The sequence below is a fragment of the Bufo bufo genome, chromosome 2 (assembly GCF_905171765.1).
Source record: "Bufo bufo chromosome 2, aBufBuf1.1, whole genome shotgun sequence".
NCBI lineage: Eukaryota > Metazoa > Chordata > Amphibia > Anura > Bufonidae > Bufo > Bufo bufo.
In genome coordinates, this window is record NC_053390.1 from 651,807,320 (window position 1) to 651,834,812 (window position 27,493).

Genomic DNA, 27,493 nt, shown 5'->3' on the forward strand with positions numbered 1-27,493 from the left:
AGCAGACTTTTGAGGGTTAAATTAGAGTCAGGTGTTTTTAGATACCAATCAGGTGTCATTGGGCAACCTATCTTACTTAAAGAACAGGGATCCATCAAAGTCTGATCTTGACAACACGTTTGTGGGTACAAACAAAAGGAGATTTCTGAGGACCTCAGAGGAAAAGTTGTTGATGCTCATCGGGCAAGAAAGGGTTACCAAACAATCTCTAAAGAGATTGGACTCTACCAACCCACAATCACTGTACAAATGGAGGATATTCAAGACCAATATTGCACTCAATTAATTACACTCTCCAGGAGTGGTTGACTAACAAACATTATGCTAAGGGAAAGGCATGTAATAGTCCATGAGGTCATAAAGGAACCCTAATTAACCTCTAAGAACCTAAAGGCCTTTCTCACATTAAATATTGTAAATGTTCATGAGTCCACCATCAGAAGGACAATGAACAACAATGTATGCATGGCAGGAGTGGAAGGAGAAAACAGTTGCTCTCCAAAAAGAACATTGCTGTCCATCTGCATTTTGCCAACGATCATGTGGACATCACATTTAAACGAAAACAGAACTTTTTGGTTTAAATGTGAAGCTTTATGTTTGGAGAAAGGAATACACTAAATTCCAGCATACAAATTTCATCCCATTTCACAGACTGAAAGCTCTTGTGATCAGGGCCCTCTTTCTTCTTGTGTTAATAGTTGACCTGTTTGCTGCTATGTTATTTATGACTCTGTTTGTACGTGAACGCCCGATTGTAAAGCGCTGCGGAATACATTGACGCTATATAAATAAAGATTATTATCCCATTTGAAAACATTGTGGTGGTAGTGTCAGGGTTTGGGCTTGTTTTAGTGCATCTGGGCCGGGGTGGCTTCCCATCATTGATGGAACAATGAATTTTGAATTATATCAGCAAATTTTAAGACCTCTACCTGTGAGCCGAATCTCAAGAGAACATGGATCATGCAGAAAGACAATAACCCTAAGCACACAAGTCTTTCTACCAAAGAAGTCCAAGTCCTGACTTCAATCCAATAGAAACGTGGTGCTAGGACCTGAAGTGAGCCGTTCATGGGAGGAAATCCAAATAGAGTTGAAGCTCATTTGTACGGAGGAATGTGCTAAAATGCCTCCCTGCTGATGTCCAGGACTAATCAACAATTACTGGAAACATTTAGTTGCAGTTACTGCTGAAAGTAGGGGGTTCACATACTTTTGCCACTCACAGACGTTATTTCTAACTCATTTATTTGATTTGGTTATCTTTATCTACTTTAGGTTTCTGTTTTAGGTCAAATTTCTGCAGAAATATGAAAAATTCTGAAGGGTTCACAAACTTTCAAGCACCATTGCAGATCTACCTGGTCCATTAGGGTATATGGCGTTATTTATCATAGTGTACAAGATTTTCTTCACTAAGATATGTCTGTTTTTAAAAGAACTAACTAATACGGTGCAAAACCGTGCCAGTCCATCAGATATAACATGTCTCTAAAGACCCTATTACACAGTACGATTTTCAGTCTAATTATTGGGAACAAGCATTCTTAGGAACACTGTTTCCCAATAATATGCCCATGTAATTGTGCTACGATTTAGCTGGCAACTGAATAAAAGCTCATTTGTCAGCATACTGTATCTCCTAGTGTAATTAGCTCTGATAATCCATACAATTGAATGAGGTTGCAATCGTTCCTTCCTAATACACTTTGAATTAGCCTGTGTAATATGGTGATACAAACGAATACCAATCAACATATTTATCATTTGAGGGTGCTTGTCCAGCCATTGGGCATGGTAATGCTACCCTTAGTTTCTTCTAGAAGCTTTTGTATAGCTTAGGGTTCTATTACACTGTTTGTTGTCCAGGCTGGACAGACAACTATTGATGATAAACGCATCTATCAGTGCTTGTTTGCGTCAGCCTATGCAAAGCATATGGAAGAGGAAAGATTGAGGTAGCCCGTTCAGTTGTATTGATTATTGGAAGGACATCCCTGATTACACATGGGATGTACTGCCAATAATAGGGCACCTTTTATGCTGAAAAACAGATAAAATCAACCAAAAAAAACAAGTGCTTTCTTACTTTTGGGGGTTAATTAATATGATAAAAACTGTAAGACTAAATTACTAAATTATAAAAGATAATTTTAGAAATGCATTAAGAAATAAATAAGACATAAAATATTCAAACACAAGTAAAAAATAAATAAATAAAAATAATCAATGTTAAAACATTAGTTTCTAATAAATGCACCCTTCTTATTAGCCTGGGTTGTATTTTGTATTAAGAGGGTTTCTGGATACAAGAACAGAAAATATTACATTAGCTCAAACAACAGTATTTCCTTTTTTTGACAGAACACATTTTCTAGTTATTCAGTTTTATTTGACAGCCCTGTTGCAAATAAAAAGAAATAAAGGAGAAAAAGGAAAACAGACACAGGCCCTTAGCACCGCTGGATATAAAAGGCCGCCTGAAAATAATTCCCACTGCCAGGAGAGGGTTTATGATGCCTTTTCTGTATTGGCTCTACTTAGAAAAAAATGATTTACGCCACAAGAATTTCCTGTTACAAGTATAAAAACAAAACAAGGAATGCTAAAAAAGAAAAGGGGCCCTTTATTCAGAAGTGATAGAATATAATTGAATATTACACTTATTGTGCTGCTATGCTATACATTACATGGGGCGTGCACGTGTTTGCCCTGCTGCCCAGGCTCACAGAGCAAAAAAGCAATAGTATTTTCCCAATCTAAGTGATCTCTGAGGATGCAAGCACGCCTGTCACAAGATTACTAAAACGCGTATGGCTCCAACTACACTGCATGCAAGAAAGAAAAATCTATGGGAATTTTAAAAGAACTGGAGCCATTAAACAATCAGAAACACACGGTAGAGTTTCTTCTCTAACAGCTTTCACAGACGTGTTAATCCTGTGTCCCACATGTCAAGACAAATACTGTGAAATCCTTCAAAAGGTACATGTGCAAAAAAAAAGTGCATTTAACAAAGCAAGTGGAATATTCCTCCAAAATGTGACACTTACAGGGCAGAAAGAAAATTAGCTGTAAAATGGCTAACAAGGTATATATATTAAAAAAAAAAAATTAACTACATGTGGTATACTGGTATCAAGAAAAAACAACAACATATTCATGTATGTGTGTACTGCATTATCGTTATAGTCCTGCATATCCATATCCACAAGGGATTCATTATTGCATTGTATGAGTTATGTCCGGCAACAAGATCGAAAATGCGAGACAGAAAGAGAAAAAGAAAGACAGAAAGAGAAAAAGAAAGACCAAGAGAAATAGATATTAGATAGCTAGACACAGGAAGAGAGAGGTAGAAAGAGATGCAGAGAGAGCAAGTGAGAAAGGCAGTCGGACAAAACCGGAGCAAAATGATTCAGTTTTGTCAAGATACGTTCTGAATGGAGAAAAATTCCATTCAGGATGCATCAGTTCCGGTTTGTTCAGTTTTGTACACCGGACACAAAACCGCAGCAAGCTGCGTTTTTTTTGTGCCCAGTCGGCGAAACTGAATAAACCGGATCTGGCACCAAAAACCATGTAAGTCAATGGTGTCAGATTAGTTTTTTTAGGGATCTGAAAAAAACTGATCCATCACTCATTGACTTACAATGATTTTAGCCAGATCCGGTTTGTTCAGTTTTGATTGAATACAACCGACTCCTAATGGAATGGTAACCTCCTGGTGCATTAAATCTAATAGAACCGTTTTGCTCTGGTTTTGAGATCCTCGGATCACAAAACCGGAATACAGAACCTCAGTTGTGAAAGTTGCCTAAAGACAGATATATATTAGATAGAAAGATATTATAAGGATAGATAGAGAGACAGACAGAGAGAGAGAGAGAGAGAGATAGAGAGATAGAGAGATAGATAGATAGATAGATAGATAGATAATGTTGCAGTGCCGCGGTTTGGTGGGTTTCCATTGGATATTCCAGTTTCCTCCCACACGCCAAAGACATACTGATACAGAACTTAGATTGTGAGCTCCACTGGGGGCAGCAAGCAATGATAATGTCTGTAAAGGGCTATGGAATATGTGAGTGCTATGTACCGTAAGCACAGAAAATAAATATAATAATTGAACAAAATAAATATTATATATTAGACAGATAGAAATTAGATAGATATAAGATGGACATATTATAAGAAGTGAGTAGATAATAGATAAATATACAGACCCATCTATATATACAAACATGCACATATACAGATATATATATATATAGACACACACAAAGACAGATAGATACACATATAGGAAACTAGAACTTACCTGTGTCTGTGGAATACACGCGGAAACTTTTGTCCCAAAAGCCACAGACTATTATGAAGCGATTGTCGGCTGTGATCACAAAGCACTGGGAATGGACCTGGATACTTTGGTCTAAAAGGTCTGAGATTTGCCTCCTGTGCATTCCAGTGTTGTTGGCTACAAAAATATAGAGAAAGCGTCAAAAAACTCATTACAACTGCTGCTGCCATTTTCTAACTACTCAGTAATTGCAAACAAAGCAGAGAAGAAAACTAATCTCCCACTTGACCAGCTAGAGAGCATCATCTAGTTCCTCCAGTCAAATCAGCGTCTTTAGCTACAAAGACCCAGCAACAAATATCGGCCCTAATTACGCTGATAAAGAGTGAGTTATTTGCTTGTCTTGTCTTGTAACTACATGATCCGGGCATCGCTGCTAAACGGAGCTGCAGCACTTTACTCATAAATATATTACAGGAAGAGGAGAGAATCAGCTCCAATGAAAGTCAGAAGACGGTTCTAATCCTTCCTCTACATTAAATTCCATTCGCCTTCCAAACCAAGCTATTGGTAATAAAACACTCTTTGAAAAAATAGCTACTTTTACTTGGCTGAGGTTTGCCGACATGTCTCTCATGAGCAATCCTTGGAAGTCTATAAATTTATTGCTAAACAAGGCTAACCCATGTGCAAAAACCAGCAAAATAGGAAGAATACAATAAACCACACTAAGCAGACTAAGTACAGTATGGTCTCCATAGATAAGCAGCCATGTAAATGATATGTGGATGGAGAACCTAGAGATCTAGATACACAATCTACAAAGGACTCCCAGCAGAAGCATGTACACAATCTGTTTTTCTAATTGGCCCACCATAAATAGGTTGAGATATACTTGAGGGCCTGAATATTAATTTACCAAAATTAGTAGGAATTTATCAGGAATGCTCATGCCAGAGGAACGCACCATCACCGAGGGGGAATGCGCTAAAAAATTATCATCTTTACTTCATTCCCTGGTCTGTGCTATGAGCTGTTGTAGATTTCAGCTAGAATTTATGCCATTTTCTGGAATATATTATTTCACATCTGTTGGGCTGAGAAGGTCACTCCCCTTCCACTAAGACCGCTCATTTTGGTTGAAAAGTGGCACAAATGGTGGAAAGTTAAAAAAAATAGTTGCAAATTTAAGTGCAAAAACAGTGTATTTTTTTTTTACACATCAGAAAAATGGTGTACAGCCCATGATAAACTCCCCTTACAGTGCCAAAACCTAGTCCATACACAGATGCCATCAAAAAGCTGTGCTATTTAGTTCTGTAAAATGACTGATGAAGTGCTGCTGGTGTCAGTCATGTGAAGGATGTATCCATTATTTTCCTTGTCCTACTACTATAGGGGATTAGAACAATGGAAATGAAAACTGCCAGTGTGAACAGAGCCTTGTGTGTTGGAATACAAGGCAGAACTTATTGGTACTGCCATATAAAGGAGGATTTCTACCTGACGCACACCCACTCATCTACAAATGTCAACTGGTAGTTATAACCGATAAGAGTTAAAGGGGTTGTCAAGTACTCTACGGTAGGTCCCATCCCTCCTTGGATTGTTTAATTTTTTGAAAGTTACATTTGCAGTTTGCGCTTACTCCTCCATGTTTGAATCCTGCTTCCTGGTTTGTCATGTGTCTGCTGTCCCATCATGCTTTAGGGCGGTGAGAGGAGTCCTGACACCAGCAGATCATATATAGCTATTCCGAGCGCTCACCGCGGTATAGCCCGGCCTGCTATACCACCTTCGGTGGTATCATCAGATCATGTGGCACTAACCAGTTCATTTTCTACCTTCTCATAATTACAATGCTCTGTGTAACTAGATTTATAACTACTTTAACACCAAGGGCAGTGGACAGCCTGCGGGACTTCACTGGATCCAGCACTGCCGGATGCGGACAGAATGTCCGCCGGCCCTTTTAAGTATAATGGGGTCCGGCGGAGATCCATACACAATCCGGCAGACAAGCGGAGAACCGGCCGGACCCAAACCGCTGCTTGCAAAATCCATCAATACGTTTATCTATCTGTCTATCCATCTATAACTGACATGTAACAGAGACGGCACATAGAGGAGTGGTTATTAAAGGGAAGAAAAAGAAGCACTGTGAGCATGTGTGTCCTGTATTACAAGGCTCCACTACAGGACGTACCCAACATCAACTGAATTCGGAACGGATTTGCCACAGGGCACAATAGTCGGCTAATAAATTTGATAAATGGTGGTATTTAGGGAAAGTGATTATAACAGCGATATCTGTTGGGCGGGATACATTTATATAAGTGGCACAAACCCTATAATACTGAAACTATTAAGTCTTAATTTTAAGTAGGGCTAGGTTGCCATCAAATATATTTTATGCGGTATCATTTCCATTTTATAGACACTAGTTAGATCATTACCTCCCAATACTAGGACTGTGTTTTTTTAGTAAAAGCTCAAGCACTGTACATTAGCATACAGCACTATATGAGGAGGGGGGCAAAGCACATGCTACCCAACATCTTCTCTCCTGAAACACAGCACTAAACCATTTCACATTCCGTGCTACACCCTTAGGACGTCTCAGCTGTAACGCTACAAAAATAATGCAGGTTGAAACATCCTTCAGGTCTCTGCTATGAGCTCTGGTTTCGACGCCTTCCGAATAATAAGGACCGTTGTGCTTCTTTACGAGGCAATAATGTGTTCCTCTGGTGGGTAAACAAGTCAGTATTGTAGTTTATTCCAGCCAGGGATTTGGATTACAGCTCTGAGAGTCAGAGCGACAGCATTATGACTGCTTTCTCATACAGGTCTTTTTTTTTTCCTTCTAAAGTTTCAAAAACTGTTATTCAGCTGTAAACAGTCATAATCGCACCAGAACTATCGTAAAAGAGAAATGACTGTTTGTCCTCCGAAGCGCAAAAGCAAGACAGTCCTTCCAACCCATATTGCATGCATAATATATGTCTAGGTATTTATTCCTTTATTGTATGGGAAAGCCGCTCACGACCTACAAAGTACTGGGGAACGCTAATAGTCAATAGAAGATAAATGCATACACTGTATCTCTTGGTCATGATTTTGACAACTAGCAGGTCGTGTAAAATGCAGAAATTGATAATCCTAGTACTGACATGTGCCCCAGCAACTCAAAATGACAGTCCTCATCTTTAACCACCTCCCGTCCGCCCATTGAATATAAACGTCCGGGAGGTGGTTCTCTATCTCTGAATGGACGTTTTAAAACGTCCATTCAGAGATCACAGCTGCACGCTAATCGTGCAGCTGCCGATCGGGTTGCCCGCTGTCAGTGACAGCAGGGCAACCCTTAGAGAAGGCAGGGACAGTGCCCAGGTGTCCCTGTCTTCTAGATCGCTGTATACACAGCGCTCACCGAGCGCTGTGTATACAGTGCAGGAAGAGCTATGTGACCGCCGGAACCGGGTGAGTGCCGGAGCTGTGAGGTCTTACAGAGACCTCGATCAGCCCTGCACTGAGGCTGTACAGCCTCTCTGTGGGGTGCATTTCTCCTGTAACTGGGGCTACTATGTCAGTGAAAAAAATATATAAAAAAAGTGAAGTAAATGTCCCCCAGAGGTCTTGTATGACCTTATGGGGGATGCAAAGTGAAAAAAAAAAAAAAAAAAAAAAAAAAGAAGGTTTCACATGTAAAAAAAAAATTCCCCATGTAAGGTATAAAAAAAAAAAAAGAAGTTAAAAATAGAAAAAAGAAAATAAATAGACATATTTGGTATTGCCGCGTCCGTGACGGTCAGCTCTATAAATATATCACACAATCGACCCAGTCCGATAAACACCATAAAAAAATAAACAGTGTCAAAAAAAGCCATTTTTGTCACCTTACATCACAAAAAGTGCAACACCAAGTGAACAAAAAGGCGTATGTCCCACAAATTAGTACCAATAAAACCATCACCTCATTCCGGAAAAAATGAGCCCCTACATAAGAAAATCGCTCAAAAAATAAAAAAAACTATAGCTCTCAGAACATGGACACATTAAAACATAATTTTTTTGTTTCAAAAATGCTATTATTGTGTAAAACTTAAATAAATAAGAAAAAGTATACATATTAGGTATCGCCACGTCCGTAATGATCTGCTCTATAAAAATGTCACTTGACTGAACCTCTCAGGTGAACGCTGTAAAAATAAACAAAAACTGTGCTAAAACAACCAATTTTTTGGTCACCTTGCCCCATAAAGTGTTATAATGAATGATCAAAAAATTATATGTACCCAAAAATAGTACCAATATAACTGGCACCTTATCCCCTAGTTTCCAAAATGGGGTCACTTCTTGGGAGTTTCTACTGTAAGGGTGCATCAGGGGGGCTTTAAATGGGACATGGCATCTAAAAACCATGTGGCACTCCTTTTCTTCTGCGCCCTGCCGTGTGCCCATACAGCAGTTTATGACCACATGTGGGGTGTTTCTGTAAACCGCAGAATCTGGGTAATAAATATTGAGTTTTGTTTGGCTGTTAACCATCGATGTGTTAAAGAAAAAATTGGATTAAAATGGAAAATCTGCCAAAAAAGTGAAATTTAAAAATTTGATCTCCCTTTTCCTTTAATTCTTGTGGAATGCCTAAAGGGTTAACAAAGTTTGTAAAATAGGTCATTTCTACAATGGGGTCATTTATGGGGGTATCCACTATGTAAGCCCCACAAAGTGACTTCAGAAATGAACTGGTCTTTAAAAAGTGGGTTTTGGCAATTTTCTTAAAAATTTTAAGAATTGCTTCTAAACTTCTAAGCCTTCTAACGTTCCCAAAAAATAAAATGACATTTCCAAAATGATGCCAACATAAAGTAGACATATGGGGAATGTTAAGTAATAGAATATTTTATGAGGTATCACTTTCCGTTTTAAAAGCAGAGAAATTTAAATTTTGAAAATTGCGAATTTTTAAAAATTTTGTGTAAATTGGGGATTTTTTCATAAATAAAGGTGAAATATATTGACTCAAATTTATGACTAGCATGAATTACAATGTGTCACGAGAAAACAATCTCTGAATGACTTGGATAAGTAAACGCGTTCTAAAGTTATTACCACATAATAGTGTGGGCATTTTTGCACGCGGCGATGTCCATGATGTTTATTTTTTTATTGTTTAAGTATTTTAATTTTAAGGAAAGGGGGGTGATTTAAACTTTTTTTTTTCTATTTGCAAAAACTCTTTTTTTTTTTAAAACAAAGTTTTTTTTTTTCTTTACTTTTTCTTAAGTCACCTTGGATGACAATAAATGGCAATCATTAGATTGCCTATTGTGTTCATTGATGTCTATATAGACACCACTGAACACTTCATTTGCACTATACCAATACAATGCTGCCACCTAGTGGCCTGTATTGGTTTAGTCATCTAATAGGCACTAAAGCCTGCTGCTAGATCAATGTAACAGGTTCCCCGATCTCAGCCGAAGAACGCTGTTACCGGAGCGGAAGTGCGCGACTTCCACTTCCGGACTCTGCAAATGCCGTGGCCACACTTGACCACGGCATCTGAAAGGGAAAATGTATGCGATAGCAGAAACCCGGCGGCTATGGCGCCCGCAGCACGTGCGACCGGGCGCCATGTTTGGGGACCGGACTTCCGCCGTACATGTACGGCCGAGAGCCTTAAAGTGTTGAGTTATACATGCAAAGCCTATTCAGTTATAATATTAATGCATTATATTGGAGATATTCCAATGGACATGTCCAGACCTGTTCGGACGCACTCAGGCTGATGTCAGCAGTAAGTATAAAAGGCAAGCTGGACAGATTTTGATAAAGTGATCTGTTATAGTGCTATCAGTTTTGAAACTTAACATTGATAAACGCAAATGTGTTAACGATCCAGACAATTTCTGCTACATATGTGGCAAATACACTATTTATGATCAGCGCAAGAATCTGACAAAGCGAGTGCGTCTTGCAGCTTGGGATGCATTTGTGCTAGTAGTGCAGAACTTCCTTGGGAACAGACAAGCTGCAAACTATGCTGAATTAGTAGACAACATGCTTACAGCATATGAACAACTTGGCTGCCGAATGTCATTGAAAAGTGCATTTCTTACATTCCCATCTTGACTTTTTCCCACCCAATTTGGGACACGTAAGTGACGAACATGGAGAGCGTTCCATAAAGATATTTCTACAATGGAGAACAGGTATCAAGGCCGCTGGAATCCCAACATGATGGGGGACTACTGCTGGTTTTTGCAATGGGAAAATATGACCGTTCACAAACGCAAAAGCAGATGCCTGAACCACTTTTAACAATACTGGGCCTTGCTCAAGTAAGTCTTTTAAACAGAAAAACGAGACTTTTTGAAATTTTATTATTCCATTACATTTTCATACACTATTTACTACGCAAACTTTGATGTAGATCAGGTTATTGTTGGAGTAAAACTTGTTCTGTTCAAAATTATTCAATGCTTTCCAAGTGCTTAATTCATTTAGGCATACTTATGCATAGCAAAATTTTGTGACGTGTTACAACAATTCTGACTTCGGTTTTGTAATCCGTACACTCTATTTAGTATAGGACAAATGGTTTTTGCCTAGTAGCAGACAGAAAGTTTTTTGTTGTTGCGTGGTTTAATGGGACCGGCAGGGATCAAGCCTGTTTCCAGCATTAGCTGCTAAGCACCGTTTTATGTCCGGCTGAATCCTGGCACTAATATCAGAAATAGGCCGGATCCCCGCCGGGTCCCATCATAGTCAATAGGGCCTGGTGGTGTTCCAGCCCTTTCTGGCTAGAAGTCAGAAAGGGCTGGAAGTGTGAAACTAGCCTTAATCCCCCACCATTCAGCACTTCCTCTCCGGTCCTCACCTCTGTCCTGTGTTAACAAGCCTGCATCATTGACAAACCTGTATACAGCACATGACCACTGTAGCCAATCACTGTCCTCAGCAGCATATGGCTTGAAAAAGCTGCATCAGTGTAACTACAGACTGGAGGTGAGCACTGGACTGGCAGTGCTGGAAAAAAAGGTGGTTAAGTGGTTTTGGAGGCTTTAGGCTGGGTTCACACTTGAGCGTTTTACAGCGCGTTCCAAAGCGCTGTAAAACGCTCAACACATGAAAACCAATGCTTCCCTATGGCCCTGGTTCTCACTTGAGCGTTTTACAGCGCGTTTGAACGCGCTGAAAAACGCCCTACGCTCAAACAAGTTCTTGAGCTTCTTTGGGGCGTTTTGACGCGCGTTTGTGGCCATAGGACACTGCAGCCAATCACACAAACGCGCGTCAAACGCGCGTTTACTATTGGAAAAAACGTGCATAAAAACGCGCGACAAAAACGCGCATATCAAATACGCTCAGGTCTGAACCCAGCCTTAGGGAGATTTTGACTTAAGTCAGATAACCCCTTTTATTAAACATCGGCTATGTAATCAGCTTTGTACCTGTGGCCCCTGGATCACAGCAGTGCACAAAAGACTGGACAGAACAATTTGCTGTTCCTCCATCGCCCTTAGCATTTACAGATACTCATAGCGCCAAAATCTTTAAATCTTATGTTTTAAAAAGTGTCTACACTTCAAGTAACCTTAGTCCATTGGCACCAGTTAACTAGAATCATACAATGCATGGAGATATACAATATTTATTAAAGAAATCGTCTTCACGCTCCACTAGTTCATTTTCTCTAAGCTCAGCAATTTCTATCTTTCTTGTTCCTGCTAATGTTCCCCATGTTATTTCCCACAATCATCATGTTCTCTTGTGAAGTCATACACATCTGCGGCAAGAAATGGAGAGTAATAGCAGAAAGAACTTTCTGTAACCACCTCTGTGCATATAGTTACACGGAGAGACATGGTGGTCACCTGGTTAGGAATTCAAATGGTTTCTAGGCAACCTGAAGTTTCAAAGCATGCAAAATACACTGTAGTGGACCTTCAAGGAGAAAAATGCATGGATGTGTTACTGCCGTGGATAACAACATCATTCTCTGACAAAAGCTAAATCTTAGGCCTCATGCACACGACCATTTTTTTTTTCCGTTTACGGGCCGTTTTTTGTGTTCCGTATTCGGTCCGTATACGGAACCATTCATTTCAATGGGTCCGCAAAAAAAACTCTGTATGCATTCCGTTTCTGTATTTCAGTTCCGTTGAAAGATAGAACATGTCCTATTATTGCCCGCAAATCACGTTCCGTGTCTCCATCCAAGTCAATGGGTCTGCAAAATAAACGAAACACATACGGAAATGCATCCGTATGTCTTCCGTATCCGTTCCGTTTTTGCGGAACCATCTATTAAAAATGTTATGCCCAGCCCAATTTTCTATATGCAATTACTGTATACTGTATATGCCATACGGAAAAACGGAACGGAAAAACGGACCAGAAATGGAAACATAATGTAACCAGAAAACAGAACAATGGATCCGTGATTACGTACCTGTAATTGGGGACCTACCGGTACCTATTTTTTATTTAATTTTTTTAACATTTATTTTTATTAAAATAAAATTAGGGTCAAGTTGTATAAAAATTGTATATATTTAATTATATATTTTTATACCAATTTACCAACATATATGGCCAGACTGGGCTGAAAGGACACTCTTTCAGCCTCCGTCTGTCTTATATAACCATATGGACAACTTTTACTGAGTACGCTGGGAACCAGCCTAAGGGGGTAATGTCATTCAAAATATGCATTTTTTTTTATCAGGTAAAAAAAAAAATATGAGTATATATCGCCACTAAACTGACTTAATGCATTAGGTCAATAATGCTGCTTTTGATGCATAATGGATTAAATCCATAAATTAGTACAATAATAAAGGTTAAAATAGGCTAAAAAAAATAGATAAATAAAAAGCATAACATGGTTCCAACAAAGTATTATTGGGGCTGGAAATTTTTTTTGTAAATTAAAGAGGTGTTTAGGTCTGTGAGCTGGAGCTAACCGCCTGGGTTCCATCACATGTGAGTTATCAAGTAGCAGGGGGGATATATATGTACTAACATGTCTGATACTCCCCGTCTCAAGGTTAATGCGCTTTCTACGAGATGAAAGTGAGGCTACACTGCAGACATGAGTTATACTAAAGAAACTGATATGTTTATGCGCCAGGAAAATGAAAGTAGCTGCAACATCAATACTCCTTCATTCCATGTTGTTTAGCATCAAATTCTTTAGTAAGTAAATGTTCTCTTCTCTGCGGGTGCCATCAAGCTTGTTATTTTCCAGAACCGCCTGCACTGATTTACATCTCCACTAATGTTACATAAAAAGAGCTTCTTCGTGACACTGGTTTGTCCCTGTTCTATTTTCCCGCATCTGGGTCTTTCCCCATAGTGTCAGATAACGTGGTTCTCCTAGAGATTGTCAGACTTTTATTGTTCAGATATTTGGTGAACGTGTTGCATTATGAGTAGTCGTTAAAGGGACACTACCAGACATTTTTTATTTTATCATATTTGTGAATATTCTATGTATTTTTATTTTATTTTATGTTTTTTTGCATATCATTTTTTGAACTAAACTGAAGTCACTCCATATATTCTACTTCCTGTCCAGGCTCTTAAACTTCCTCCTTTGTTTGGGCTTTTAGCATGGCAAACAGCCACGCTTGACTTTCTTAGTCGAACCATTCACTCTACCAGACATTTTTTATTGTATTTTAACATATTTGTGAATATTCTATGCATTTTTTTTAATTTTTATGTTTTTTTGCATATCATTTTTTGAACTAAACTGAAGTCACTCCATATATTCTACTTCCTGTCCAGGCTCTTTAACTTCCTCCTTTGTTTGGGGCTTTTAGCATGGCAAACAGCCTTGCTTGACTTTCTCAGTCAGACCATTCACTCCGACCAGAGAGTGACTGAATAAGAGCATCACACATTACGCTGATAAGTGCAATGCTCCTCTGTGGACATCTTTATCAAGCAGCCCTATCAAGAGAACAATAGAGGTGTCATTCTGCTATCCCAATTCTACACCTAATATTATAATAGAAGATAGCATCTTTCTCTCACAGCAGTAGTAAACCGACCATGGATCACCTATCTATATGTGAGTTTTCTCTCTGTGTGCCGACTGCTACAGAAGGACAATACTTAGAATTTAATTTTCAGTGTACTGCCCAAATGAAAAAGATAAAAACACCCCAAAAATTTTTCCGTGCTATTTTGCATGAATATTGAGCTTTAAAAATACACATTCCTAACAGAAATGCCCCTTCAATAGGAATGAGAAGAGAATATTGAATGTCTGCTTGTAATTTTGAATGCACAATGAATGGGCTGTATAAATATCCGCTGTTACACAGCAAAATTAACCTCTTCTGCCAGAGGTACACAAATGTAAACCAGTATATGCTGGTCGTTCTGTGGCATTAATGGATGTTTGCATTGGAATGTAATGAAAAAACATGCTAGATCGTACACGGTCACAGCCAGATCCTAACAATATGAAATAATCAGCCCCTGTCACCACAACCATCAAACCCAACACTCAGAGAGCTGTTCTTCATTAAGATTATTAGTAACATATCGAATGGACAATTACTATTAGGCCCATAACTAGTATGCTTGGACAAGCGGGGAAGACGCAGATGTCTTACTCCCTGCTACCCTGAGCCCTGAGGAGCAAAAATAATAAAACGGCCTTGTGGACAGAACGATGGAGGGGATTAAAGGAAATCTATGCACAGAAAAAGGGAACATAATGGAGGAACAAACAAAACTATATGGTATGTATAAATTGAAAAAGAAGAAAAAGCATAAAAAAACACTCCTTAAAAATACTAGTTGAAAACATATGATACACACAATTCTTAAAGTACAGCTTTGGCTTTTTTGTACAGAGCAGACGCTGTGAATGCACATACTGTAAGTGGCGGTGCATTCATTTTCTTAGCTTTCCTGCTGTTCGTGTACCATCAGGGGACTTGCTGATAGGGAAACGTAGCAAACTATGATAATGAACTGAAGCTCATCCATTTCCATGCCCTGCACATCGCTCAGAGAACACACTATAAGTCACAGAAAGACTGCCTTCTACTTCTGAGGAGGATAAAACCATATCTCACTGCCCATCATCTTGACTCCTCACACAAGGGAAGTGGAGACAATGACAGACGGGGATGAGACAATGCTTCACATGCTCATACAAACCCCAACGTATTGCACACAAATCTATTCATCTCCATAATAACATTTTCGCACATCCGCAACGCTTACTCCTTTTGTCTACATACAGAAAGAAAAAAAACTAATCTGGTAAAGAAGGATTAATAAAAGGTTTAGTAATTAAATAAATATATACATATAAAAAATAAAATAATATTTATATAACATTATATATACAAACACAGACAAAGCTGTACATTAATTTGTAAAGCACGTAAGGCAGGTGCATGAAAAAAAAAAAAAAAAAAAAGGATTGATTCTGACAATAAAGCCCTGCTACCAAGATTTTATGTCTCTGCACAGAGAAGAACCTTGCTGTTATTATGAAAATTTCCCTAGGAAAAAAAAAGCCGCTCTAGCACATTACTGAACGCCAATTCATCATAACGGGGCCTCGCTCCTGCTCATCAACAAGTCTGAGTGATGAAAAGATCCAATATTATCCTGACAGTGTTTCATGCGCCATTCTCAATCACACATTATTACGGCATCCATATTAATTTTCGGTGACACACGTCCTAGGCCTGTTCAAATTAGGCAAGCCAACGAGGGGGAGTTGATGAAATACCAGCATAGCCACAGCTCATTGCATTCCAATTTGCATGCAAATGGTTTATCAGGAGAATTCCATTCCAGGCAACTGGCAAGTGAAAAACAACAGTAATCTACACTTCAGGGCTACCATACAGAGCTTAATGAATCGCAGAGAGAGGAGAAAGTGACAGACCTATGAGAGGATCGATCTCCACCGGCAGCTGGTACGGCTGGTCCTGCACAGCACCTTGATGGGCTAGAGGGAGGGAAAAAATGGTTTAGAACAAGGGCACATCTACTGGACGTGTACGTGTGCACATAACAAAGGAAGCCGCACAGACAGACAATGAAGACAGCAGCAAGGCAGACACAAAGATCTACCGATACTGGCGATTACTACATACTGCAACACTGGCACACACCACATACAAGTCTACATACTAGGCGTGGCGTAGCAATTTTAGGCCGAATGCACAAGACCGTGGAACACGGCCGTGAGCGGTCCGTGGTATCCCGGCCTGGCATCCTGCTGAGAGCAGGAGCGCACGGCGTCATTGGTTGCTATGACGCCGTGCACTTCATGCCGCCGCTGCACTACAGTAATACACTCTTATAGATCATACGAGTGTATTACTGTAGTGCAGCGGCGGCATGAAGCGCACGGTGTCATAGCAACCAATGACGCCGTGCGCTCCTGCTCTCAGCAGGATGCCAGGCGGAGATACCACGGACCGCTCACGGCCGTGTGCATTCGGCCTTAGTCTAATAAAATCTTAAAGCGGTCTAGAGTCAAAAAGTATGACTGCTAGCTATAAAGTACTGCGTGCTACAAGCATGCTGGACACTAGATCACAGAAACCAGTACAGCCAATACTGATGCATTGTGTAACGCCTGGTACAGGGCATGAAGAGCGGTGGATGGAGACTGAGCTTTCCTTTGGAGTCATGCACTGCCTCCCTAGGCCCTGTACTAGGCACATCATCAGTTTTATATGGAGTGTTCCTTTAAGTGGATCATGTAGAGCAGGGATGCCCAACCTGCGGCCCTCCAGCTGTTGCAAAACTACATCTCCCCGCATGCACTGATAGTTGTAGGTTGTCCAGGCATGATGGAACTTGTAGTTTTGCAACAGCTGGAGGGCCACAGGTTGGGCATTCCTGATGTAGAGGCTATTAAGAAACAAGGACATACCCCAGACTGAGATTGCAACTGTCTAAGGGTATGTTCACAATGACGGCTAAATCCTTTGCAGATTTGTGGCGGATTTTACCACAAAGTGTGAAATCACATACAAAATGCTCAGAAAGAATTGACATGACAAATCTGCACCCATGTCAATATCGGCTGCGTGTGGATGAGATTTATTAAAATTTTATCCAATTTCCTGCAACTGTAATACACTGAAGATTTTCACACAAAAATCTGGCAGAAAATCCTCAGCATATCTGCTGTGTGTGAACATACCTTAAAGAGAAATAGCATTTCTTAATGCATGACTTAACAATTATTTTTTGTGTCAAAGCCAGGGGTGCATCCAAAAGAAATGGCACGTATAGATGTTTCCGATCCGCATTTTGTGGGTCAAACGACCTTCCCATTTAGTTCTATGGAATCCGCAAAAGAAACGGACAGCACACAGTTATCATTCATGTGCATTCTGCATCCTTGCGGCCTTTCTGCAAGTTACAGAACATGTCCTATTTTTGTCTGTTTTGCGGACAAGAATAGCGACCTCTACTGATGAAAGTGAGAAAATGCGGAATGCACATGGACAGTATCCTTATTCTGCGGATTTGTGATTTGGGGATAGCAAAATAAGGCCTTAGACCCACTTCTGGATATGGCTCCGAAAAATGACACCTAATCTCATAAAAACTGCCATTGCAATAAGAAAACCAGCTTATTTGATACTCTCTTTATATTGCAATAAAGAACAATGTGAGCCGCATATATTTTGGGGCTGATGTAAAAAAAACAGTAAATTTCATCTAGTAAGAAACACCATACATTTGTATCTATTCATTCACATTTCAGCACATACACTCTAATACTTATTGTCTTGACTTTCACCCATACTCACCAGGAAGACTGTGCCACTTGTTCACTGCAAACAGCCTGTTAGCAGTGACAGTAATGACTGCAGGACTGGTCAGCCCTGGCTGAGTATTCGCTGCGACGTGAGTGATGGGTGAGTTGGAGGGGAACTTCAGAACCATAATGACATCGTGCTGAGCTTGGTCTGTAAACATCAGTGGAGTCTGCAGGAGGAGATACTGTTGAGTGGGCACAACAAGAAACCAGACAAGAGGAAGAAGGGAACAAAATGTGAAGACGAATCAAAGGACAAACGGAAGGGAAACAGGACAAGAAAAGGGAGACCTGATTATAATAGAAAAGCATACAGCAGCAAAAAATGCAAAGCAAACCCACACAAAGGCAAGTAAGGGGGAGGTCTATAGTAACCAAAGGTCATACACTATGCAATGAGCCACACCTTCTACATTAGATATTAGAATGAGGGAGAGTCACATGGTACAGTACTGAAGCCCCCTCAATGTTAAGGGGGTTGTCCAGCCGTTAATATTGATGACCTATCGTCAGGGACCCCCGCCAATCAGCTGAAGAGGAGGCAGTGCTCCATGCCAGAAATCACCGCTTCCTCTTCATTACACCGCGCCTCATCTCGGAAGTGCAGTGTAATGATGAGCGCTCGTTCCATTCACTTGAATGGAGAGAGTGCTTGTAATTAGACTACGCCGCCGCTCCACAGGAGATGAGACGTAGTGTAATGACCAGGAAGCTGGGCTCACATGGCGTGCCACCTCCTCGTCTCACGGCTGATTGCTGGGTGTCGGACCCCCGCCCATCAGATATTGATGACCTATCCTGACAATAGGTCATCAATATTAATGGCTGGACAACCCCTTTAATACTGAAAAGCCCCTTCTATGATGTCTATATGCCCAAGGCTGTCTTCATGAGATAACCCCTTTAAATGACTGGCCCGTTAGGTAATGCCAGAGCAGGAATCGTTCTGACATAGCTGCTCTCCATTTTGGATCATATGAGGTCTATATGTCCTAATACAATAATACATGGACATCAGTTGTCATCAGACAAGACAAGAGAAGAGAAAGTCAAGGAAATCGTGTAAGTCCTGTAATAATTTGTGTCTTTATTTTAGCTTATTTGTTTCTTTATAATATGTTCATCACATGTGGTGCAGAAGAGGAAGCACTACTGTGATATTTCAGCATTTACTTCATGACATGGAAGTAAAATGCACCTCGAATGCAATGGGCATTAGGCAAGTGAACTTAGTCTTAACACAACTCTCTGGCCCAGATTTACTAACCTAAAACTACATCAGATTCTCACACAAATCCTAAAAGTAGATAACGATAACCCAGTCACACAAATTAGTCAAAAATATTAGACTTGGTCATTGAGTTGTCATGATACCAAAATGTTTATTCGATCTCAATACCAAGAAAAAGTATTAAGATATCCAATACCACGCAAAAAATACCCAGACATTAACCTCATGTTGCTGAGCAATGTTTTTTTTTTTTTTTTTGGGGGATGACGACGACATACTGGACAATATAGGGTTAATGTTAGGTACATGATGGGGTTACTTACTGTTAATGTGAGGCACATGGTTTTGTCGACCTCTATATGCCTCACATTAATAGCAAGTAACCCCATCATGTACCTTACATTAACCCCATGTTGTTCATTGTGTGAGGAGGTAGTTGACGGGATGACTAGTAATGTAAGGCACATGGCGTTATTAATTTGGATCTCCATGTGCTTCACATTAATAGTTAGTGACGTCATCATTAACCCCATGTTGCCCATTATATGAGGTATATGATGGGGTCACTGTTAGGGTGCATTCACACGCCCATATGTATTTTGCGGTCTGCAAAACATGGATCCACAAAAAAACACAGATGACGTCTGCGTTGCTTCTGTTTTATTGCAGACCCATTGTAACAATGCAGATTCTTGTACGAATAGGACATGTTCTATTTTTTTTGCGGGGCTGCAGAAAGGACATATGGATGCTGTCTGAATGTTTTGCGTCCCCATTGAAATAAATGGGTACGGATCCAACCCACAAAAAAATCTGGACCAAAACCAGTCGTAGGCATGGGGCCTTACTATTAGGTCCCATATACAAGACCATATTTTTGGTCTGCATATGATCCAATGCGGACTGCATGCATATGTCCATACCGCAGCCCCACAAAAAATAGAACATGTCCTATTCTTGTCCGTTTTGCAGTCAAGAATAGGCATTGTCAGAATGTGCCCGCAAAAAACCCCCAAAAAACGGAAGCACCTGTGAGGCACATGGTTTATTAATTTTTGAACCTCCAAATACCTCATATTAAAAGTGACACCATCATTAACCCCAGGTTACCATTATATGAGGATGTGATGGGATCACTGTTCCTATTAACGTGAGGCACATGGATGTACTAATGTAATAAGACCATATGTCTCACATTAATACAGGCATATAGCATGAAGCAAATACCTGCAAAGACTGCAGAAAACTTCTCCTGCAGCAGGATCTGTCTTCATGGAGAGGGCTAAAGGACCTTTTATGATGTCACCGTCGTTGTGTGACCAGTAACAAGTGGATGTTACTGGTCGGTTACATCACTATGAAATCATCAAAAGGTCAAAAATCTCAGCAAGTACGTGGTGAGTTTCTCTATCATGCCCTCCCATTGCCCCCCCCCCCCCCCCCCCCCAACATGTCCCCATCGGCAACTCCGTGTTTTCAGTGGCCAGCCGAGACATAGTAGGGCAGGAGGGACGCTGTCCTTTCTTCTCCACTGTGTGGCCGATGAGGAGCACACAGCGTGCACTGCGCCATGTTGTCTAATCAGAGAAGATACTAACTGGCGCAGTAGCACAGCCTAGTATTGAAAAAAATGCAAATCCCAATATCGTATCGAACCAGGTGAAAAAGTATTGAATAAATATCGAAAGTTCGATACCCAGTGCAACTCTACTTGGTCATTTACTAATTGAGGGAGTAAAGTCTGATCTTCACAACATGTTTGTGGAAGTGTATCGTGGCATGAACAAAGGAGATTTCATAGAACCTCAGAAGAAAGGTTTGGAGAAAGTAAAACACTGCATTCAGGCATAAAAACCTCATACCATCTGTGAAACACAGTGGTGGTAGTATCATGGTTTGGGCCTGTTTTACTGAATCTGCCATCGTTGCCATTACAACACTCTACCACACAAATCACTCTACCAAAGAATGGTTAAAGATGAATAAAGTCCTGAACTTAAAGAGGACCTTTCACCGATTCTTACCCTATGAACTAACTATACAGATATGTAGAGCGGCGCCCGGGGATCTCACTGCACTTACTATTATCCCCGGGCGCCGCTCCGTTCTCCTGCTATGCCCTCCGGTATCTCCGCTCACTAAGTTATAGTAGGCGGAGATACCAGTCCCTAAGTTATGGTAGGCGGAGTCTGCCCTAGCGCTGGCCAATGGCAGCGCAGAGCTCACAGCCTGGGAGGTTATTTTCTCCCAGGCTGTGAGCTCTGCAATGCGATTGGCCAGCGCTAGGGCAGACTCCGCCTACCATAACTTAGGGAACGGAGATACCGGAGGGCATAGCAGGAGAACGGAGCGGCGCCCGGGGATAATAGTAAGTGCAGAGAGATCCCCGGGCGCCGCTCCACATGTATGTATACTTAGTTCATAGGGTAAGAATCGGTGAAAGGTCCTCTTTAAACCAACAAAAATGCTATGGAAGGACTTGAAATGAGCAGTTCATGGGCAGAAACCCACCAACAACACATATTTGAACTCGTTTTGTAGGGAGGAATAGGCTAAAATTCCTCCAAGCCGATGTGCAGGATTAATTAATAATTAATGTAAACATTTAGCTGCAGATATTGCTGCTCAAGGAGGTCACACCAGATACTGAAAGCAAAGGTTCACATACTCTTTCTACTTGCAGTCATCTCTTATTGGATCATAAAATCAATAAACAATACAATCAATAAATAGATGACCAGGTATAATTTTTTTTTTACATTTGTTTGATTTGGTTATCTTTATATACTTTTAGGACTTGTGCAAAATTCTTATGTAGTTTTAGGTCAAAATAATGCAGATATATAGAACATTTTTCTAAAGAAAAGGGTTCACAAATTTTCAAGCTCCACTGTAGATGGCATAAACTTAGACAAACTGTCTAGACATGAACAAAACTTATCACAGTGGCTCATAAATCTGGTAGAACGATAGACAATTTTGGTTCACTTACTTTGAGACAGAATTTTACACCAGAATTTTTCTGCAATTTTGGTGCAAAATAGTTCATCATAGGTCATGTCCCTTTTCTCATGAAGCTTCCCTTTCCACTACGCCTCATCCCCCATTCACTTAAGTCCCCATTCCCTGAAGTGTAGAAACCTTATTTTCTCCACATTGCTCCAAAACTGCACTACTTTTCAGACAGATTCTAGATGCAGAAAAATTTGTAAATCTGGGCCACTGTGTGATATGAACAATTTTAGAGTCAGAGTACAAGTGACAAAAGAGACAGTTGGAAAGGTAAGAAAAACAAAAAAGATATAAAAATGCAATACTAAACATTATACATTCTAAATATTATATAAGATGACAAGTAGGAAATGTTATATGAAAGGAATGATGTGTTAACAGTGCGGTTCATTCCAGTTAGTGTAAAAACAGTATGCCTCCCAACCCAATCAGGAGTACCATCATTGGTCAAGATCAAAGAGGACTTTTTGAATGGCTGGCTTTTCCAACCTGATAAAAAAAAAAATTGCAGCATTCTAAGGCCAGTTTCGGACGAGCATTTTCATCCTGGGAAACATGCTCCGGGTGATGGCTGGACACTGCTACCCTGACTGAACTCACAGCATCATAATCTAGTATACCACCGAGACAAGAAAAGAAATGAGGAAAACAATATGCAGGAACAATAATGAATTAATAATGGGCATAAATAAAAGCAATACTCCACACCGTGATTACATCGTGTTGTATTTTTTTATTATATTAAAAAGCTATTAAAAATGCATTTGCATTTTTATTATCAGCCCTTTTAAAAAAGTTATTAAGAGTACTTACAAAAACATATTGCACTATGAATCCCTGTTTGTACGCCTTGCACAAAGGTGTAAATAAAGGCAACTAATAAGCTATCCAGACACCCTTCTGAGCAAGTGGCTAAAAGCCAATCAATATTATGAGTTAATTCTCCCTGGATGCTCATTCAATTAAAGGTGTCAGTAATGCCTCATCTGATGTGGCCTCAATTAAATCCAGCTATCTGATAGTGTGAAGGCACAAGGGGATTCCGCCGGCAGCAGACGGATAGGCAGCCTTCATGTGGAGGCTAATTACTACACCTGGCGTATATTATGGCGGCTGCACTTAACACAAGATGGCTCTCGTTTCTGGGGCGGAAGAGAAAAATGTGCACACAATAACCCAGAGGAACAGCAGATGCATTAGAAGCTCCTATGAAATGCCTACCAAGAGCAAAGCAAAGCAACGTTATTTTATACTCTTTATATACTTTACCCCGAGATCCACTGTAAACAATTTTTCCTTAAAGTGGTTGTCCCACTTCTGCAAATGGCATTTATCATGTAGAGAGAGTTAATACAAGGCACTCACTAATGTATTGTGATTGTCCATATTGCTTCCTTTGCTGGCTTGATTCATTTTTCCTTTACATTCTACACTTCTTGTTTCCATGGTTACGGCCATTCTGCAATCCAGCAGCAGTGGCCGTGCTTGTACGCTATAGGAAAAAAGCGCCAGGCTCTCTGGTGGCCAGGAGTGTGCATAGGATGGCGCTTTTTCCTATAGTGTACAAGCACGGCCACTGGATTGCAGGGTGCTCGTAACCATGGAAACGAGCAGTGTATAAGGTGATGGAAAAATGAATCTGGCCAGCAAAGGCGGCAATATGGACAATACATTAGTAAGTTGCTTGTATTAACTTTGTCTACATGATTAAAGGGGTTCTCCTGCCATATATATTGATGACCTATCATCAGAATAGGTCATCAATATCTAAATCGGCGGGGGTCCAACACCTGGCGATCAGCTATTTGACTCTCAATGAGAGCACTGCTTACTTGTCTTTAGACTACGCATTACATCCTATGGAGCGGTAATAATGTAATAACAAGCACTCACTACATTCACGTAAATGGAGCAAGTACTTGTGATTACACTCTCCTCTACATTTAAAATATGTCTGCTAAATTTTATAGGCACACTTCCCCTTTAGGTGTTTTTGGTGGCAAAAAAAGACTTCCTTTCCTACCCCAGTTAAAGCAGAGGCAAGTGACGCTTACGTAGGTACGCGGTCTTGTACATGGGAGTGTTTTTATTTCTGCACAATTGCCGCCAGGGTTAGAATCCAGCAGATACACTTGCACCTCTGCACAATATTCTTTTCCATCAACACCCTTTTTTAACCTCTTTTGATCCTGCTACAATCACCATATAATTCAACCGTATGTAAAATAATGTAATAACCAGAAATAGAGATCAATACAAATGGCTTTAATCAAACTAAACTCAAAGCTTCAGGTTAAGAAGTAAAGAAAAGTGAGCAAGTGTGGCATTCAGCCAATATGTGTAAATGTGTCATCTACTCATAATCCTCTATGTACCACCCACGAATTTAAGCCTAGCCATTCCAAGCCAAGAAAGACATAATTGCCTGCTAAATTTCTTCTATTTAACCAGAATTTCTCCAACTTTATGTCAACCAGAAAGCTGTACAATGTCCTAAAATCACCCACTGCTCATATAACCTCTGTGCAAAAGTTTCTAAAATATAGTCTACATGCTGTATATAAGACCAGTTCTAAGTCACTGCCCTTCTAAAAGACCAGATTCAAGCAGCATTATTTATTTTATAGAGCACCCACCACTTACTGTATAATGTATCACACTGATTCTTAACCAGTCATGAGCCACTGCTGTTTTTACACCACTAAATAAAACACATCATATACAGGGACAGAATTTATACAGGTTTAGGGCTCATGCAAACAAACGTTGCGGCCCGCAAACAGCAATATATGGGCATCAGCCATGTGCGCACCGTATCATGGATCCAGAAGATACGGAGCAAATGGCCACGGATGCACTACGGAGGGCTTCTGTGGCATTTCGGTCCGTGCCTCTGCACCGCAACAAAATAGAACATGCTTTATTTTTTACACTGCGGACAGATCGTGCACCCTTTCAAGTTGAATGGGTCTGCATCCGCCAGTGCAGGCCACACAGACAGTGCCTGTGCTTTGCAAGGCACACATTTGTGTGCATGAGCCATTAAAGGAATAAACTATTGATGTCCTATCCTTAGGATAGTTTGTAGTGGATGGCACTCCTTGTGTAACCGTCGGTGCTCAGTGGTAATAATCAATATGAAATAGGTAAAGACCACGGCACTCGTATTTAAAGTGATCAGAAATGGTTCATTTATTGTCCATCCCAAGATTGAATCAAACACTGGCCAACGTTTCGGTCCACCAGGACCTTGTTCACGGCCTACTACTAAAGGGCTTCTGCCCTTGTCCTCACCAGCAAACCACTCATGATGATAGGCCATCAATATGTAATCAGCGAAGGTCCGACACCCCGTCTATCACCTGTCCTGTAGTAGATCTTGCGCCCCAGAAATCAGCACCAGAAAAGCATTGTACCGTCCTTTGGGTAAACGACAGAGCTTATTACTGCAGTGCTGCTCCTAATGAAATGAATGGGAGCAGTGCTGCAGTAAGAAGCTCTGTGTCCACCACACAATGGAGTTCCAGAACAAGAGCTTCTGCAGAATGGCAGGTGAGCAGGGTGTCAAGACCCCTGTCGATCAGATCTTGATGGTCTTTCCTGAGGATAGGCCATCAATAGTAAAATCCTGGAGAAACCCTTTAAGGTGACTATACATATTAATCTAAAGTTGTTTTAAAAAGGTCAACTTCAACCAAAACGATCATTTCTAGGGCAAGCTGCCCGAAGACAGACCATCATCTGGGAAGAAATCGTGTGGATTTTAAACAGTCATCCCATAGTTTCTACTCCATAAACGATCTTTCTGTGAAAGAATGTTCCCAAAAAGATCATTCATGCGTCCCCTCCCTGCCACACCCTTTTGTCGCATACACTGTGTTTATCCACCAGAAAACTAGCACAGGGAGATGACAAATTTCCTCCAATGCATCTATGAGAGAACATCTCTAAAACATGGCACCCAATGGAGGACGACGTTGCGGCACATGGATTCTCGGCAGCTCCTTAATATTATACTGAATCCGTTGTCTACCGCGCTGACTTATAATGCAGTCTGGCGGAGTTCTCTTGTGACAGCAAGAATAGCAGCATACTTACTAAACTCCTGTGTAGTTCATGTGATCGGCAGGTCTATTAACTCCATAAATGTCTACAGACCTATTATTTAAATAGGACACTTTTTTTTGCATGTGTCTCTAATGTGTCACATATTTAAGTGAAATTCAGGACTGTAGAAATAACTTGGATATCATAACAATATACTTACCACTTGCATGGCTGAACTCCTTGGAGGATGAGGCTCTATTAACATCTGCGATGGGGTCTGTCCAAAGCTACGGATTTGAGCCTCCACACCCTTAAAAATAGCAAAGGTGGATTAATAAAAGGTGCTAAATATGAAATAAAGAGGATGCATCAAAACCTAAATAAAAAATGTTCACAATCTCAGCTTTAATTATATGCAAACTTATATAATCTCAGCGGGGGCCAAGTCCTATGCTTGGCACTAGTATATATGGTGAAGTCATTACAGGAGTATAGATGTTATTTCCATGAGAAACACTGCACAACTTCTCTGTCCTGCTATGTGATATTAAGCAGAAACATGCTATGCTATAACAATCAGAAATCACACACTCCACTGCTCGGCTGCTTATTAGCCCAGGTATGCACAGTTTCTTTTACCTTATAGATAAACTATATCATATGTTCTGGAAACCCCTTATAACACCACTAACCCTGTTCTGAAAGATGTTTAAAAAAAATAAGGCTTAGAAATATGAAGGTGTGCTTTTTTCCTAAATATATACAAAATCAAGACTAAAAAGAATCCACACTTAACCTTCTAGTAAACCAAGGCACAATTCAAGAAATGCAAATAGCATCTTATATAAAAACTAAACTAAACGTTCCTCAATTCAAATCTACAATATTAATAAGCAATTTTAAATCCACGCTGAATTAATAGGGATCATCGTGTTCGTACTGCTCCAGCGGCAGTAACTAGAATGTCAACAGTTAATGTCGATTTGCCCCACCAGCTGGGGGTGAATATCGATATGCCCCACCAGCCGGGGGTGAATATCGATATGCCCCACCAGCCGGGGGTGAATAT

General features: G+C 40.3%; 1 protein-coding gene across 1 annotated transcript in view; it reads right to left on the bottom strand.

Annotated features, from left to right (window-relative positions):
• Positions 1 to 27,493, bottom strand: part of LRBA (LPS responsive beige-like anchor protein) — a 640,201-nt gene that overhangs the window by 52,732 nt on the left and 559,976 nt on the right. Inside the window, exons 48-51 of the mRNA XM_040418535.1 lie at positions 26,645 to 26,734; positions 18,127 to 18,304; positions 16,239 to 16,301; positions 4,325 to 4,480 (exon numbers count right to left, since the gene is read on the bottom strand). Coding sequence (XP_040274469.1) covers positions 4,325 to 4,480; positions 16,239 to 16,301; positions 18,127 to 18,304; positions 26,645 to 26,734 — 487 coding nt within the window. The remainder of the gene's footprint in view (positions 1 to 4,324; positions 4,481 to 16,238; positions 16,302 to 18,126; positions 18,305 to 26,644; positions 26,735 to 27,493) is intronic.